The sequence below is a fragment of the Tachypleus tridentatus genome, chromosome 6 (assembly GCF_004210375.1).
Source record: "Tachypleus tridentatus isolate NWPU-2018 chromosome 6, ASM421037v1, whole genome shotgun sequence".
NCBI lineage: Eukaryota > Metazoa > Arthropoda > Merostomata > Xiphosura > Limulidae > Tachypleus > Tachypleus tridentatus.
Genome location: NC_134830.1, coordinates 161,376,528 through 161,391,569, shown reverse-complemented (window position 1 = coordinate 161,391,569; position 15,042 = coordinate 161,376,528). Strand labels below are relative to the sequence as shown.

Sequence of the window (15,042 nt, the reverse complement as noted above, 5' to 3'; positions counted from 1 at the left end):
GTCGCGGGTTCGCGCTAAACATGCTCGCCCTCCCAGCCGTGGGGGTGTATAATGTGACGGTCAATCCCACTATTCGTTGGTAAAAGAGTAGCCCAAGAGTTGGCGGTGGGTGGTGATGACTAGCTGCCTTCCCTCTAGTCTTACACTGCGAAATTAGGGACGGCTAGCACAGATAGCCCTCGAGTAGCTTTGTGCGAAATTCCAAAACAAAAAATCGAAATAAGAAAAATAAAGTGAGTTGTTCGTGATTTATAAACATAAGTTAGAGATAAAAAGAAAGACTGAGCCGTAAGAATATGAATGTGTTTAAAATTATTGTATCTGGTAAGTTTATTTAAATATTTCTATATTATCTAAGGAAAGTTTAGGCCTATATTTGAAAATCTGCTTAGTAACGTAAGATTACACGCAAGCATTATTATGACCAGATGTTATAAATGATACGACGATAGTCTAAAACGGTATCTTGTTGCTTTGACTTTTCAGTTTTATACGTATGTGTAACTAATCAGTTATTATCCAATGTTTGATATCTGCATTCAACTATTAGCTATTAGCATACGCAGTATCACTCATTTTCCAGAAAAATGTAATGAATAATATAGATGGACAAAACGATATTAGAGGCCGAGGTGCGCTTGAAGCTACGTTTGTATTTAGAATAGAATAAGTATAGATGTGAACGTTTTAGAAATCTGGCAGTTTTAATTCAAATAAAACTGGGTATTTTCAAGGTGACGGTGCCTGAAAGAAACTGCAAAAAAAGTGCTAGTAGCCGAAATTGAACACTATGCGTAATTTTCGTGAAGAAGCAAATTTTACCAGGCAAAGGTTTTGAGGCATTCACAATACATTTTTTTTTTTTTAACTAAAGTTAAATTTCAGAGTTTCTTTGCAAGTACTTGACCCACTAAACTGACGCTTTAGGTCAGGTAGGATTCGATAAACACAGTTACTGTTATGATGTGACCTGAATTACGTTTCGCGAAGGGTATACACATATATTATCTATTTTATTTCTGTCACATCAGAATTAGGGTTATGGATTACAACATTATTTATTTCAGCACCATGTATTACTGATTATTATTTTCTCTGAATTATTTATTTATTGTTCAGAAGAATTTACGAACCAGCAAGCTACTATTCTTGATCCCGGATTGGGTCACAAAGGCTCAACATGAGAACTATATTTAGTGATTTGTGCTGAAAATAATTTACCTTACAACACCAAAGGCTCCCCGCTAGTACAGCGGTATGTATTCGGATTTACAACGCTGAAATCAGGGGTTCGATTCCCCTCGGTGGGCTCAGCAGGTAGCTTGATGTCGCTTTGCTATAACAAAAACACACACACACAACACCAAAATGCAGTTTTCATCTAATTAAACACTCAACTTTCGCTTTGCAGCTTTTTCAGAAACGTTCACTAAAACACAAACCGAAACTGAGATTACATCGGGTATCTTAGGAAGACTGGTATGGGTATTAACACTTTTATCAAAATAAAGCAAAGAACAACGTTTCTACCTTCTTACGTCATCTTTAGGTTAACATGTTAATACCCGAACCAGCCGTCCTGATATACAGGGTGTTTGGAAAGTCACTGTGCACTTATATATTTATTAACAGACAGGAGGTAAATATGAATGACAATTATAAACAATGTTGAAAGTGGCCCCCGTTGGCATCAATACAGGCCTGGATCCTTCTTATTTTGTTTCTAAACACCGCTATCAGTTGCTGGCTTGAAATAGACTGAATAAAATATGATTACAAAACTGCACAGTGACTTTCCGAACACCCTGTACATTTTTACTTCAAGTGGGTTTCTCGTCATCATGAGAGCACAAAGCTTCAAAGGTTTAAATAATTACTTATATTCAAATCTGTAACGTGCATTTCTACAGTGTTCTTTTAATGTAGTAAAACCAATTTAACAATACCTTTCTTTCAACAATTAAGCTTTACTTTTTAATAAGTTAAAAGCACATTACAGAGTAGAATATAAGTTATTATTTACACATTTAAAGCTTTATACTGTCAGTTTGAGTTTGGGTTTTTGTTTGTTTGTTTGTTTTTGAATTTCGCGCAAAGCTACTCAAGGGCTATCTGCGCTAGCCGTCCCTAATTTAGCAGTGTAAGATTAGAGGGAAGGCAGTTAGTTATCACCACCCACCGGCAAATATTTTACCAACGAATAGTGTGGTTTTAGTTTATTTGTTTGTCTTCGAGCAAAACTACATAATAAGACATTTTTGCTCTCTGTTCATTGCGGGATAATCGAACTATGGATTTTAGCATTACAAGTCACTAATCAAATCGCTGACCCAGTAATGAACTCATTTTAGGTGTTGCTAATAATAATTTGATCACAAACTGGGTCTGTCCTCTCTCCTCACAAAAATACTGCACACTTACTTGATTCTTTGTGTATAGAAGCCAGTACTGTAGAGGGCGCTATGGTTACTATACTTTGAGACTGAGTAGAGAAAACTAGTGGAACGTCCTCTGGTGGTGCTTTACGAGTTGCAACTTTGGATCCAAGTGTAGCCAGAGTTAAAATGGTCGCCGCATCCTTAAAGAAACAATTTTAAAATGTTATGAAAGATATCTAGGGACATGCGTAACGAAACGTAATTTTAGGTTGATATATGTACATGGAAAGTATCACGAAGAGCTTGAAATTTTAAGGCATAACTGTACGAGTTTTATATTTTCTCTTGGTAATTTTTAGTGTTCATTTGTACAAAAATACCAACAAGAAATCAGAAAAATCGTTAACCGTGAATTTTTAGAAGGGATATAAATTAATTAATTTTCTTCTCCCTTTTTTTTACCAAACATGTTTTTATTATTTTAGTAGAATAGCACTGTTTTTTTTTCCACAATAAATATATCAATTACGGTATAATATTTCATTAATCAGTCATTTAACTGAATTTATTATTACTGTAGGCCAATGTAGGGTGTGATTTGATATGCTGTTCCGTCGATCACTAATAAGACCTGTCTGTGCCACAAGTAGAGTTTTTTTTTTTAATTTCACGCAAAGCTACCCGAAGGCTATCTGCGCTAGTCGTTATTAATTTTGCAGGCCCGACATGGCCAAGCGTGTTAAGGCGTGCGACTCGTAACCTGAAGGTCGCGGGTTCACATCCCCGTCGCGCCAAACATGCTCGCCCTTCCAGCCGTGGAGGCGTTATATAATGTGACGGTAAATCCCACTATTCGTTGGTAAAAGAGTATCTCATGAGTTGGCGATGGGTGGTGATGACCAGCTGCCTTTCCTGTCTTACACTGCTAAATTAGGGACGGCTAGCACAGATAGCCCTCGAGTAGCTTTGTGCGAAATTCAAAAACAAACAAACAATTAATTTTGCAATGTAAGAAGGAAGCTGGTCATCACCACCACCGCCAGCTCTTGGACTATTCTTTTTACCAGTGAAGAGTGAGATTGGTTTGGTTTGAATTTCGCGCAAAGCTACAAGAGGGCTATCTGCGCTAGCCGTCCCTAATTCAGCAGTGTGAGACTAGTGGGAAGGCAGCTTGTCATTACCACCTACCGCCAACTTTTTGGCTACTTTTTTACCAGTGAATGGTGGTATTAACTATAACATTATAACATTTCCACGGCTGAAAGGGCGAGCATGTTTGGTATGACGGGGATTCGAATCCGCGACCCTCAAATTACGAATCGAGCGCCACCCAACCACCTGGTCATGCCGGGCCACAACGGTGACGTAACAGAGCTACAGTAATTTTTCTAGAATATAATAATTCCCCCCTCACCCACTCAGTAGCAGAATAGGCTTACAACGCTAAAAATTGGGTTTCGTCCTCCCAGTCGTGGGGACGTTATAATCTTACGGTCAATCCCACTATTCGTTGGTAAAAGAGTAGCCCAAGATTTGGCGGTGGGTAGTGTTGACTAGCTGCCTTCCCTCTAGTCTTACACTGCTAAATTAGGGACGGCGAGCGCAGACAGCCCTCGAGTAGCGTTGCGCGAAATTCAAAAACAAACAAACAAACACTCTCGACGATAACAAACTCAAGTTGACATTTTGCTGGCAAATGTTTTGCGACAATGAACCACTTCTTACCCTAGAGTTATTTGGAGATACGTATGAGAAATTTCTTACGTTGTCCGGAATTTTATATCGAAGAGATTCCTCCGGATTTTGTGATGTCGTTGATTGGTGAATGGTATTCCTTACGCTAGGTGTCGTACCTGGAGTGACTGCAGAATATGAAGTGTGATTTTCAGAAGATGTCGCTAAAGACGCGTGCTGGCTCAGGATCTCGGAAGTTGGCACGTGTTGCATCATGGAAAGGTAAGAGAATGAGTGCGACGGAAAGGACATGTTTTCTAAAATTTTACCTGAAATTTGAAAGTAAAAGAGAAAAAAAAATAGGTTTAATGAAGTAAAACTGTTGGAATGCCCCAGTTATTTTATAAAAGTATGCACACAAATCTGTGTAATATATGTGTTTTACATTAATGAACTCTCATCAGTTAACAGATCTTACCAACTTCAAAATCTAGAGATAAAGAGTACAGAGCATTTTGCAGAATGATAAATTATTCATGAGTTGGTCATTTTTTGAGTGATTCAGTGAACTATCTAACATAGTCACGGAACATCATAGCTTACCGAGCTTCACATAGAAAAATTCCAGTCGTATAATACGATTTATACAGCGTAGTTCGTATGTCCGTAGTGTTCAAGAAAATTTAACCCTCATACACACGGTGGGGGTCAAAAATGGGCCCACTTGTGTTTAAGTTGTTATAGAAATATCAAAGGTGTGACTTTCGGGCCTAAAAATGTACTTAATTTAATCTATACTAATAACATACTATACTAATACGTTTAACATGTATTTTATGCAAATGGGGTATTACACCCCTTGTCTAATGTCGAAATTCACGTTTTCCACATTTGGGGTCATTTTTGACCCCCGTTTAAAAAACTCAATTACATTTCTGGTAAACAATCAAATAATATATTGATATGAAATTTTGTGTTCTTGAACATTCTAGAACACTCTATAAATGTTCTCGAGCATTCTAGAATATTCTTATCTACGTTGCATAGAGAGCCCTCAATCGATGATGAATCAGGAAAACCTGAAATAATATCATACTATAACTCCACCAAAGGAGGAGTCGATACACTAGACCAAATAGTTAGATTCTTTTCCACAAAAAGAAAGACCAGAAGGTGGCCAATGGCACTATTTTATAACATTCTTGATGCTGCCGCATACAATGCTTACCTTCTCTATCGCCAGCGCCATCCAGAATTCGCATCAAAGTACCAAAAAAGAGCAAGACGTGAATTTTTGAAGTTGCTTACTGATGAATTACTGCCTGAAGAAGATAAAAATGAAGTGATCCCTCCAAAAAGACAAAAAGTTGCTGAAGAGAACGTTAGGAAATGGTGTCAAATATGAGCACGTGATTCAAGGAAAAAACTTCTTCAAAGTGTATCAAATGTAGTAAAATAGCTTGCAATGACCATAAAGTTACCCAGAGTATATGCATAAATTGTATAGAATAAATATTTTGTCCAAATTTATACTTTGCTTATATGAAAATAAATTTTTTGTTAATATTTTTGGTGGGGGTCAAAAATGACCCCCAGTGTGGGCAACGTAATTTTTTTGAGTGTGTGTACTAGGGTTAATACAGCAGCTAACATGTTTGTCACGTGAAAGCTTACCTATCCATATTGGGTAAGTATTATAAAACAATACACGCCATTGTTGTTTACGCATACATTGCGTCAACTTTTAAATCTAATGGTATGTATGGTTAATGCAAACGTATCACAGCAACACATTGCGTATACCATATGGATAGTGCAAATATAACATATATGACCTATATTAGTATGTAATATACTGACTTTATAAATATGTTAGACCTTTTTTTCTCTGGCTGAATGTCTCTTTTACGTGACTTTACTTTGTTTCGTGGCTGTTTTGTCTTTGTCTATTGTTTTCTGTTCATTTCAAACTATTTATATATTTTTCACTAAATCGTCTGCTCGCTGTATATCCTCGACATCAATAAATTTCACGTGACTTCTATAATCTCAATCTCAATAAGTAATAAATACAACATATTACTCTTACCGAGTTACATAACTAAACTTGTCTTAACATTTACTTTAAAATAATTGCCTCTAACTCTTCTTGTTATAAACAATCTAAACAATAGTAAAATATTCACTCACAAAATAGATTTTATAACATCTACAATAAACAGTTTTATTATATCATGACACTTGGTACTATTGTAATGAAATGATACAGAACACCCAAATAAAGTGATATACTTTTAAAGAGTTAAGTTTGTTTTGATTTTCACGCAAAGCTACACGAGGGCTATCTGCACTAGCCGTCCCTAATTTAACAGTATAAAACTAGAGGGAAAGCAGCTGGTCATCACCACCCACCCCCAACTCTTGGGCTGCTCTTTTATCAAAACTGGAGAAACAAACAATTTTTGACTTACGTTAGACCTTGTCTTCGTGTTGTTTGGATTTGTTTGTTTTAACATTTGGTTTTCAGTTACAGTGACTATTAACACATTGTTTTTTTGTTGATTATTTTTGAGACGAAAATACGTGAAGAACGATGTAAGTAGTCCTAGATCGAAGTAAACCTAGAGCGAGAAACACGCACACAAAGAGTTAGACAGATAGAAAATACATCCCTAGCAAAGCAATTTTATACGGATTTCATAAATGTATTAATAATTATTCTGTGTTATGTATTCACACTAGATTCGTGAAACAAAGTGGTGTTGCAAGCTAAAAATGTGATTAACCGAAGTTTCAAAACCACAGTAAACAGCCAGTTGTATAAAGATGTACAAATTAATTTTAGGCTTAGCGTGTGTTATGTATATTACGTATTCAGTCTGAAAACAACACGCAAATAGCAGTAAAATCTAAAAAATACATACATGGATGTCCTCGTAGATACACACACACACACACACACACACACATACAGAATGAAGAATACAAACCCATCATCTTTATCCATTTACTCTGGTAGCCACGATCTTGTCTATAGGCGTGGGTGTTTCAAACGTTTTCTCTTTCATTTTTCCCTGTTTACTTCGAAAAGTTCTCATATCTTAAAAGGTATTTGTGGCAACAAAATGTTTTTAAATGTTTACGTCACGCAGACTGGAAGTTATTTAGAGCCACAAATATTCGAAACTCGCAACTCTCATCTCGTCGTCTCTTTGTTCTGTGATTCTCATGAACATTTCGTCTTTCCCTCTTCTTATTGCACCACGGAATGAGGAAAATGTAAAATGCACATGGTAAGCAACACACATGCCGAAACAGATGTACAGTTCTTTGTTTTTTTTCCAGTATTTTTCGTCAACCCCTTAAAAGGCAAATTTCGGAGATTCTTAAAGGATTATCAAGACATTACAATTTTATACATTTAAAATTCCATGAAACGCCTTTAGCATTACACGGACGGATGCATTTTTCGTTGACATTTGTAGAAATTAATGAGGTAGGGGAGCATAGGACTTATAATTTCTAAGACTAACAGTTAATGCAATTTCATTTCTTACAACGACGTTTATTATTATTATTTTCCTTAATTCTCGGAATTAGATAACTTATAAACCTTCGACTCGTGCGCAATTCACGAGTGAAACATTTTTTTTTAATCTGAGATACATCGTGCTCAACAAACCTGTGACGTAATATACGTTATACTCTCTATCTCTTTTAATCAGTATTTTTTATAGACATTTGTAACTGTTAGTGTTAACATAACACTTAGGTATGATTTTGTTTGATATAATGTGCATAGCTGCACAATGGGCCATCTGTACTTCACCTTCCACGGGTATCGAAATCTGTAACTTAGCATTATAAGTCATCAGAATTATTCATAATTCGAGGTAGTTATGCGTGTAATGGGGAGTTGATAGTTGATACTGGATGACAGGTGTATGTCTACCAAGAAGATATAACTGACATGTCTTAGAGCAAAAAGTCTGACGGAAATGGTAAATCTAGTAACATCGGTTTCTCTAATGAAACAGAAAACTTGCGAGCAATGAAATCGAACTCTGTAAGCCCACGAATGTTTACGTGATTATCATATCTCTATATAGGTTCGTGACAAAAATACAAGATCTCGTGAAACTCGAAGGGTTTGGTTTAGGTTTGTTTTGAATTTTGTGCAAAACTATACGAGGTCTATCTACGCTAACCGTCCCTAATGTAGCATTGTAGGCCCGGCATGGCCAGGTGGTTAAGGCACTCGACTCGTAATCTGAGAGTTGCAGGTTCGAATCCCCATAACTTTAAACGTGCTAGCCTTTTCAGCCGTGGGGACGTTATAATATAACGATCAATCCCACTCTTCGTTAGTAAAAGAGTAGCCCAAGAGTTGGCAGTGGGTGGCGATGACTAGCTGCCTTCCCTTTAGTCTTACACTATTAAATTTTCACAGTTTATTTTTATCTGTATTTTCTTATTCTCTTCTTCCATAATATGACTAAAACAATAATCATAAAGAAAACAGATTCATAATTTTAGAGAACTTTGTTTTACTGTTTCTGAATTTCGCGGGGTGAAATCCAACGTAGGCAAATAAATTGTGTTCTTAATTTGAATCCAAAAAGATACCACAGTTCTACCAAAATGCACTTGTATTGAAGTATTTTTGAATAAGAATTACAAAACGTGACCATTTCTGTGTACGTATGTTTTTCTTTGTTTTTATTGGCCCTCCGGGTTTTACGGAACGACAAAAGGCATATACAAATTATTACACATACGCGTGTTCCGTCGATTTGTTATGTTAATGGGAAATAACACAAGGTTCCTAAAGACCAGCAAGGGTTCTGTAGTCGAGTGGAATCAAGCTGTGTAACAACAGTTTTATAGAAAATCTGTGTGGGATTAGGAAAAGGTGGTGTTGAAACAAATCCGGTTTTGGATAGGTTTGAATTTCGCGCAAAGCTACACGAGGACTATCTGCGCTAGCCGTCCTTAACTCATCAGCAGTGAAAGATTAGAGGGAAGGCATCTAGCCATCATCACCCAGCGCCACCTCTTGGGCTACTCTTTTACCAAAGAATACTGGGATTGATCGTAACATTCTAACGTCTCCACGGATAAAAGGACGAGCTTGTTTGGTGAAACCGGGATTCGAACCCTCGGCTCTCAGATTACGAGTATATTTTAAATGACACGGTACCAACATAAACGAGGTCAGGCTCAATCTCTCGCATATGTGTAAATGTTGAAGTGGAATTTTAGATCTTACAGTATATTTTTTTAGAAACAGAAGTTATGATCAAAAATAAGAATATAATTGTTAAAAATGCACATGGCTGGAAAACGTTATGTGAATTTCTTTCTGGTTGCAGGTTATATTTTTTAAATTTAGATGTTTATATTGTTGTTTGGCCAGGAGGAGAATTGATATCACGTGGCTTAATTATTAGATATCTTTGTATGTATAGTGTGACGGCCAATCCCAGTATTCGTTGGTAAAAGAGTAGCCCAAGAGTTGGCCATGAATTTTACATTGCTAAATTAGGGACAGCTAGCGCAGATAGCCCTCGTGTAGCTTTGCGCGAAATTCAAAACAAACCAAACCAAGAAAAAACAAAACTACTCTTTTACCAGTGAATACTGTGATTGATCATAACATTATAACGCTCCCACAGCTGGAAGGGCGAACATGTTTGGCGGGATAGAGATTTGAACTCTCGACCCTACAATTCCTAGTCAAGCGCCTCCTTACCATGTGGCCATGGCGAACCGAAACAAATCTGAGATGAGGGAAATTTTGCATAAACCTACTCGAGGGTTAGCTTCATTAACCGTTCGTAGTTTTGAAGTGATAAACCTCCAAGTGTTGGGCAACTTTTTTACAAATGAATAGTGAAACTTATTATCACATTATAATGTCCCACTACCGGGTCGCATACCCTAACCACAATGCCATTTGCGAAATTGTAGAACAATATGGCATTACAGAGAGCAAGTTAACATTTGTCATCAAAATGGTTACGTAAAATAATAGCGTGCACAGCGTGAACTGCAATTGAACCTACAAAGATAAGTCTTAAACTGAAAAAGTAAAAAATAAAAAAATAAAAGTAAAGCAGGGAAAATTTTCTCATGCCAAAAACATATCTAGTCAAATTACAGATACATTTAGATATCCGCGGAAAAGGTAAAACCATTGTTAAATTTGATGTAACCAGATACTTTTAACCACAGTGCTCGTGTCGCGTTTGTTTATATCTCTACGTGTTATTTAGATCGTTAATAAAACAATTGGCTAACTTTACTATAAATACATTACCACTGGAACAGCTGAATTTTATAAGTGCACATAGCCCTATAACTAGGGTATAAACAATACACTTATCTAGTAGTATAGCTTCTAATCGTCCACCAGTAAACGGAATGGGTAGTGCGGGGTACTAGACTGGTCATAACAGAATAAATCAGGACACAATAAATAACTGCAGGAAGGACCACAATGTTATTTCCCCATATAAAAAGAAACAGTTTGTAAATCCGTGCCTTTTATTAACACATTTAAAGGGCAGTAGAATGTTTACATCTGATTGGTAACTTCGTGTAGCTAGTTATGGTAGGTCTTTAAAAAAACCCATCTAGTTCCTTATTCTAGTTGGACGCATATAAAGGTTATCAATAAGAAATGTGGCTTTGTTAACCTTTTCGTACTTTAAATGATCTAAGGAGTAACGCCCTCTATTTCTCTGTTAATTGAATATTTCAAACAGCTTCGATGGTTTTTGTGACTTGTATTCATATGGCCACAGGCCTTTGCTGAAAGTCAATAAATTTTGGGGTCCAATGGTTAAAGATCAAAGACCTTGTCGAATGAGTCCGTTGAAAGGCCTTTCGTTCATAATATTCATGAACTGGCGAAAGATTTAACTTAATAGGTAAAAGATAATCTGTGATTCAAATTTATGGATTTTATAATAGGCAGATGTTGTTTTGTGTCTCCACGACATAACGTCATTGTTCCCATGCTGAGTTTTATCGATGTCTCAAGACAACTGCCTCCCTAGCGGAACAAATGAGACTTCATAAGTGTTTACTTATTTCTGTGATTGTTTTTATAAGGAGTATGTTATCGACCTGAAAACAAAACAAAAAATCTTCAAAATGAAGCATTAAAAAAACTGAGAATAAAAACACGTAGGTATAAAACAGAACCGGAAAAACCTCTTTTTATGTTGTGTTTTTTAACCAGACTTTTCAAGTTTATATACATTTTATTTACTCTGATTCTACAAGTTTGCGATTTAGTTTACTTCAGCAACGAATAAATACATAAAACTATAAATAAAATGGACGTTATAATAATACTGTGTGTTTTAATTGAGTTTAAACTACTGCAGTAAATGCTGATCTAAGTTTAAACTGATAAATTAATATTTTTGGAAGGGAGTTAGGCAAGAACCCGATACAGTTTAAGTTTGCAGTCACTTCTGCGTTGAAACTGAAAAGTAGTTTGTTATTGTATCGCCAGGAGGCAGTCTCTTTCAAGTTGTTACCAAAAACAGAGTAAAGAACATCGGCTTATCTCTGAAAACTCTTAATAGAAGTTTTGTATTTCATGTGACTGCGATTTTACTTTCACTAGTTTCGTTTGGTTTGTGTTTCGCACAAAGCTACACGAGAGCTATCTGCGCTAGCCGTCCATAATTTAGCAGTGTAAGTCTAGCGGGAAGGCAGCTAGTAATCATCACCCGCCGCCAACTCTTGGGCTACTCTTTTACAAACGCATAGTGGAATTAACCATTATATTATAACGCACCTACGACTGAAAGGGCGAGCATGGTTGGTGTGATGGGGGATTCGAACCCGCGACCCTCGGATTATGAGTCGAGTGCCTTATCCACCTGGCCATGCCGGGCCATTTACAGTAGAAAACAATATCTGAAAATAATGTAATGTTGACATCTATAACTTTCATTAGACAAAAGTTTTTTTAATGCTCAAATATGGATTCAGTGCAAAGTATAAAAAGTAATGAAGTACGAAAAGATAAGAAAAATACAAAAATCATTACAAATAAAAAATAAAACGAAAAAGGAATAAAAATATATATTAAAAATACACTTCCCACCAGGAAAATGATAAGCATGCTGTATTGGCCACATTATCAAGCCTACCACCTGAAGCATTCGTGGATGTACAGATGGTATTCGTTTACGCATACGCGCCAGATGATCGCTCAAGGCCATCGCTAATTTTTGCACTAATACACCTGCATGCTGTTCAGTTATACTGTTGATTTTGTGGACCTAAAAGAAGTACGATATAATGCTTTTTTTTTTCCTTCAACGTGGTTTCTGAAAAGGGGAAATCGCCTAATATCTGAGATCGCCCTATAATCGGGCCAATATGATAATTGTTTTTTGTAAAGGTAAAACTTTGAAGGCGGGTCTATCGCCCATTTTAATTTTGACTATGTCTCAAACCTTGGATCGCAAGAGGTTGCCTTTAAAACTTAAAATACCAACAATCAAATAAAAACTGTTTAACTTCATTAATATGTTTGAGAGAGAGCGTGGAACAAGTCTAGCGAACACAAAAAAACAAACAAACTTGGGGTTGATAATTGCTTGTGTGTGTGTATATATATATATACATATAATCATTCTTTTTGTATTTTGTTTTAACTTCCAAAGTTATGTATAATGATTTGATGCAAATAAAAGTAGGGCCGTGTCGATTTTTTCAATCTTTTCCCATTTAAGCCATCCATTAAAAATAAATATCATATACAAATCTCACAGTTTATAATCTATATGCGTAAAAAAAAAAAAAAAAAGTGTTTAGATTTATTTTACAACAAACCTGTTTATACGAGCAGAGCAACAACCCTTTACGAAGATAAGTTATCCATCGAGACGGTCTTCGACCCACTCTCTCTCTCTCTTCCTCCACTCGGCTCCCACATTTTTAAGTAACAAGACGCACTACGATAAAAGATGCACCACAGGTAAAACATGAGTGCGTCGTCATGTTTATATTCCAAGAGAGGGAGGGGCTGGGTGGCTTGTCGGTACTAGCAGAGCTGCTACGTGTAAACAGATTACTAACGTATGTTGTCACAATCAATGAAACGCAAGTGAATGTCACTGGCTATCAAAAACTTAGCGGCCTCTTCTAATGACTCAATGAAGACAACATTATCACCTCCAAACGGACGACACGTTGTCCTTTCTTTGGCATTTATATATTTTTTCTCCCAATCAGATTATTTTCACGCGTTTTAAGGTTCCGTTACCGAGGACAGACGGACGGAAATAAGTAGGATTAGCGAACCTGAAGACAAGCATGTATATAAATTACCAGTGAGGCAAGGTGCACTGAGTAATAAAGTAATATTTTAAAGCCATCTTACATAAGCTCTGGACAACGATTATAGAGGTATCGAGTATGTCTAGTGGTGGTGCAGATAATTATATGGTATTCAAATCTTCTCAATACAGAATCAAAGAAGTGCCACCAGAAGGCTCAAGCAATGGTTAGAGAGAACAAAGAAAGGCGGGGTTGGAAATTAAAAGATGCGTCTTAAGCCGATGTTGTGACAAGTTCTCACATTTGATACGTGTACATAACGTCTTGCTTACATGAGGGTAAAAGATGCGTCTTAAGGCGATGTTGTGACAAGTTCTCACATTTGATACGTGTACATAACGTCTTGTGAACATGGAGGTAAAAGATGCGTCTTAAGCTGATGTTTTGACAAGTTCTCACATTTGATACGTGTACATAACGTCTTGGTTACATGAGGGAAAAGATGCGTCTTAAGCCAATGTTGTGACAAGTTCTCACATTTGATACGTGTACATAACGTCTTGCGAACATTAGAGGTAAGCGATGCGTCTTTAGGCGATGTTGTTACAAGTTCTCACATTTGATACGTGTACATAATGTTTCACTAACATGAGGGGATTATCCTTGTCATCATCATCAGATCACACTGGATAAAGATTCGAGGTTGTAATCGGTTAAGGAAAAGTATGCGCGTTACGTGAAGAAGCTGCAAAATAAATTATGCACCGATTTGCTAATTCTTTATTGTCAAATGTGTTGGCCAATTGTTCAGTTTACTCTTAGTGCCAGGAATACAATTAAACTTGCACACAAGGCAATTACTGAGAAACAGTCGAGATTATAATTATATTTCTGGTAGAGATAATCTCGAGAAGTCAACGTTCTGCAAGTCGTGGACAGATAGTGCAAAATGACCTAACTGAAACCGGCCATTTATTATTATTATTACTTATGAACAGGTTGTGAGTGCTGTTAATTGTATTAAGTTTTTGACCTTTGCTGACTTCTAATTGTTTATCTGATAATAATTTCTTTCTGTTTGCATACAAGATAATTATAATTGAGTGGTGTGGAATAGTAAAATGCTACCTTACCTACAAGAGATGAAAGTAAAATTAGGGCTAAAAATACAGTTGAAATAAAATAAAAACTTCTTGGACTGGAACGCTCTGGCCACACAACGGTAATAAAAGGTACTATTATCAAACGCCTCTATCAAAATACTTTTGTAACAGCCGTATAATCACAAAAACTAACCGAGTCGTAACAATTTAAACCTTCCACGTTGACACAGTAATAATCTATTAAGTATAACAATTTATTGTTTGTTTGTTTTAGACCAAAGCCAAATTGAGCTATATATTGATTGAAAAAAGATAAAGTCGTAATTTTGGCTAGCAAAACAAAAAGTCACATTTTATTTAAATACCACAAATAATTAAAGTAATAAAAGAAAAACAATATTTTAAATCAGTTAGTAACTGACAATACATGACTTCTACACATTTGACAACACAAATTATGTGTGATGACATCTCACATTCGCTAGTGTGCCAAAAAATGAAAGGTTTTAAAAAAACTTATTTTTAATAACGGTTTTGTTTGTGTTTTTATTGTGACGTTTTCTTCCTGGATTCATGTATTG

General features: G+C 36.2%; 1 protein-coding gene across 15 annotated transcripts in view; it reads right to left on the bottom strand.

Moving 5' to 3' along the window:
* LOC143254304 (zinc finger protein castor homolog 1-like) overlaps window positions 1-15,042 on the bottom strand; it is a 243,484-nt gene that overhangs the window by 46,532 nt on the left and 181,910 nt on the right. For 13 of the 15 annotated variants that reach the window (XM_076509244.1, XM_076509245.1, XM_076509247.1 and 10 more), the window contains 2 exons: window positions 4,104-4,381; window positions 2,422-2,578 (listed from right to left, as the gene is read on the bottom strand). In XM_076509244.1, coding sequence (XP_076365359.1) covers window positions 2,422-2,578; window positions 4,104-4,381 — 435 coding nt within the window. The remainder of the gene's footprint in view (window positions 1-2,421; window positions 2,579-4,103; window positions 4,382-15,042) is intronic. The other 2 variants (XM_076509252.1, XM_076509253.1) reach the window with 1 other exon arrangement.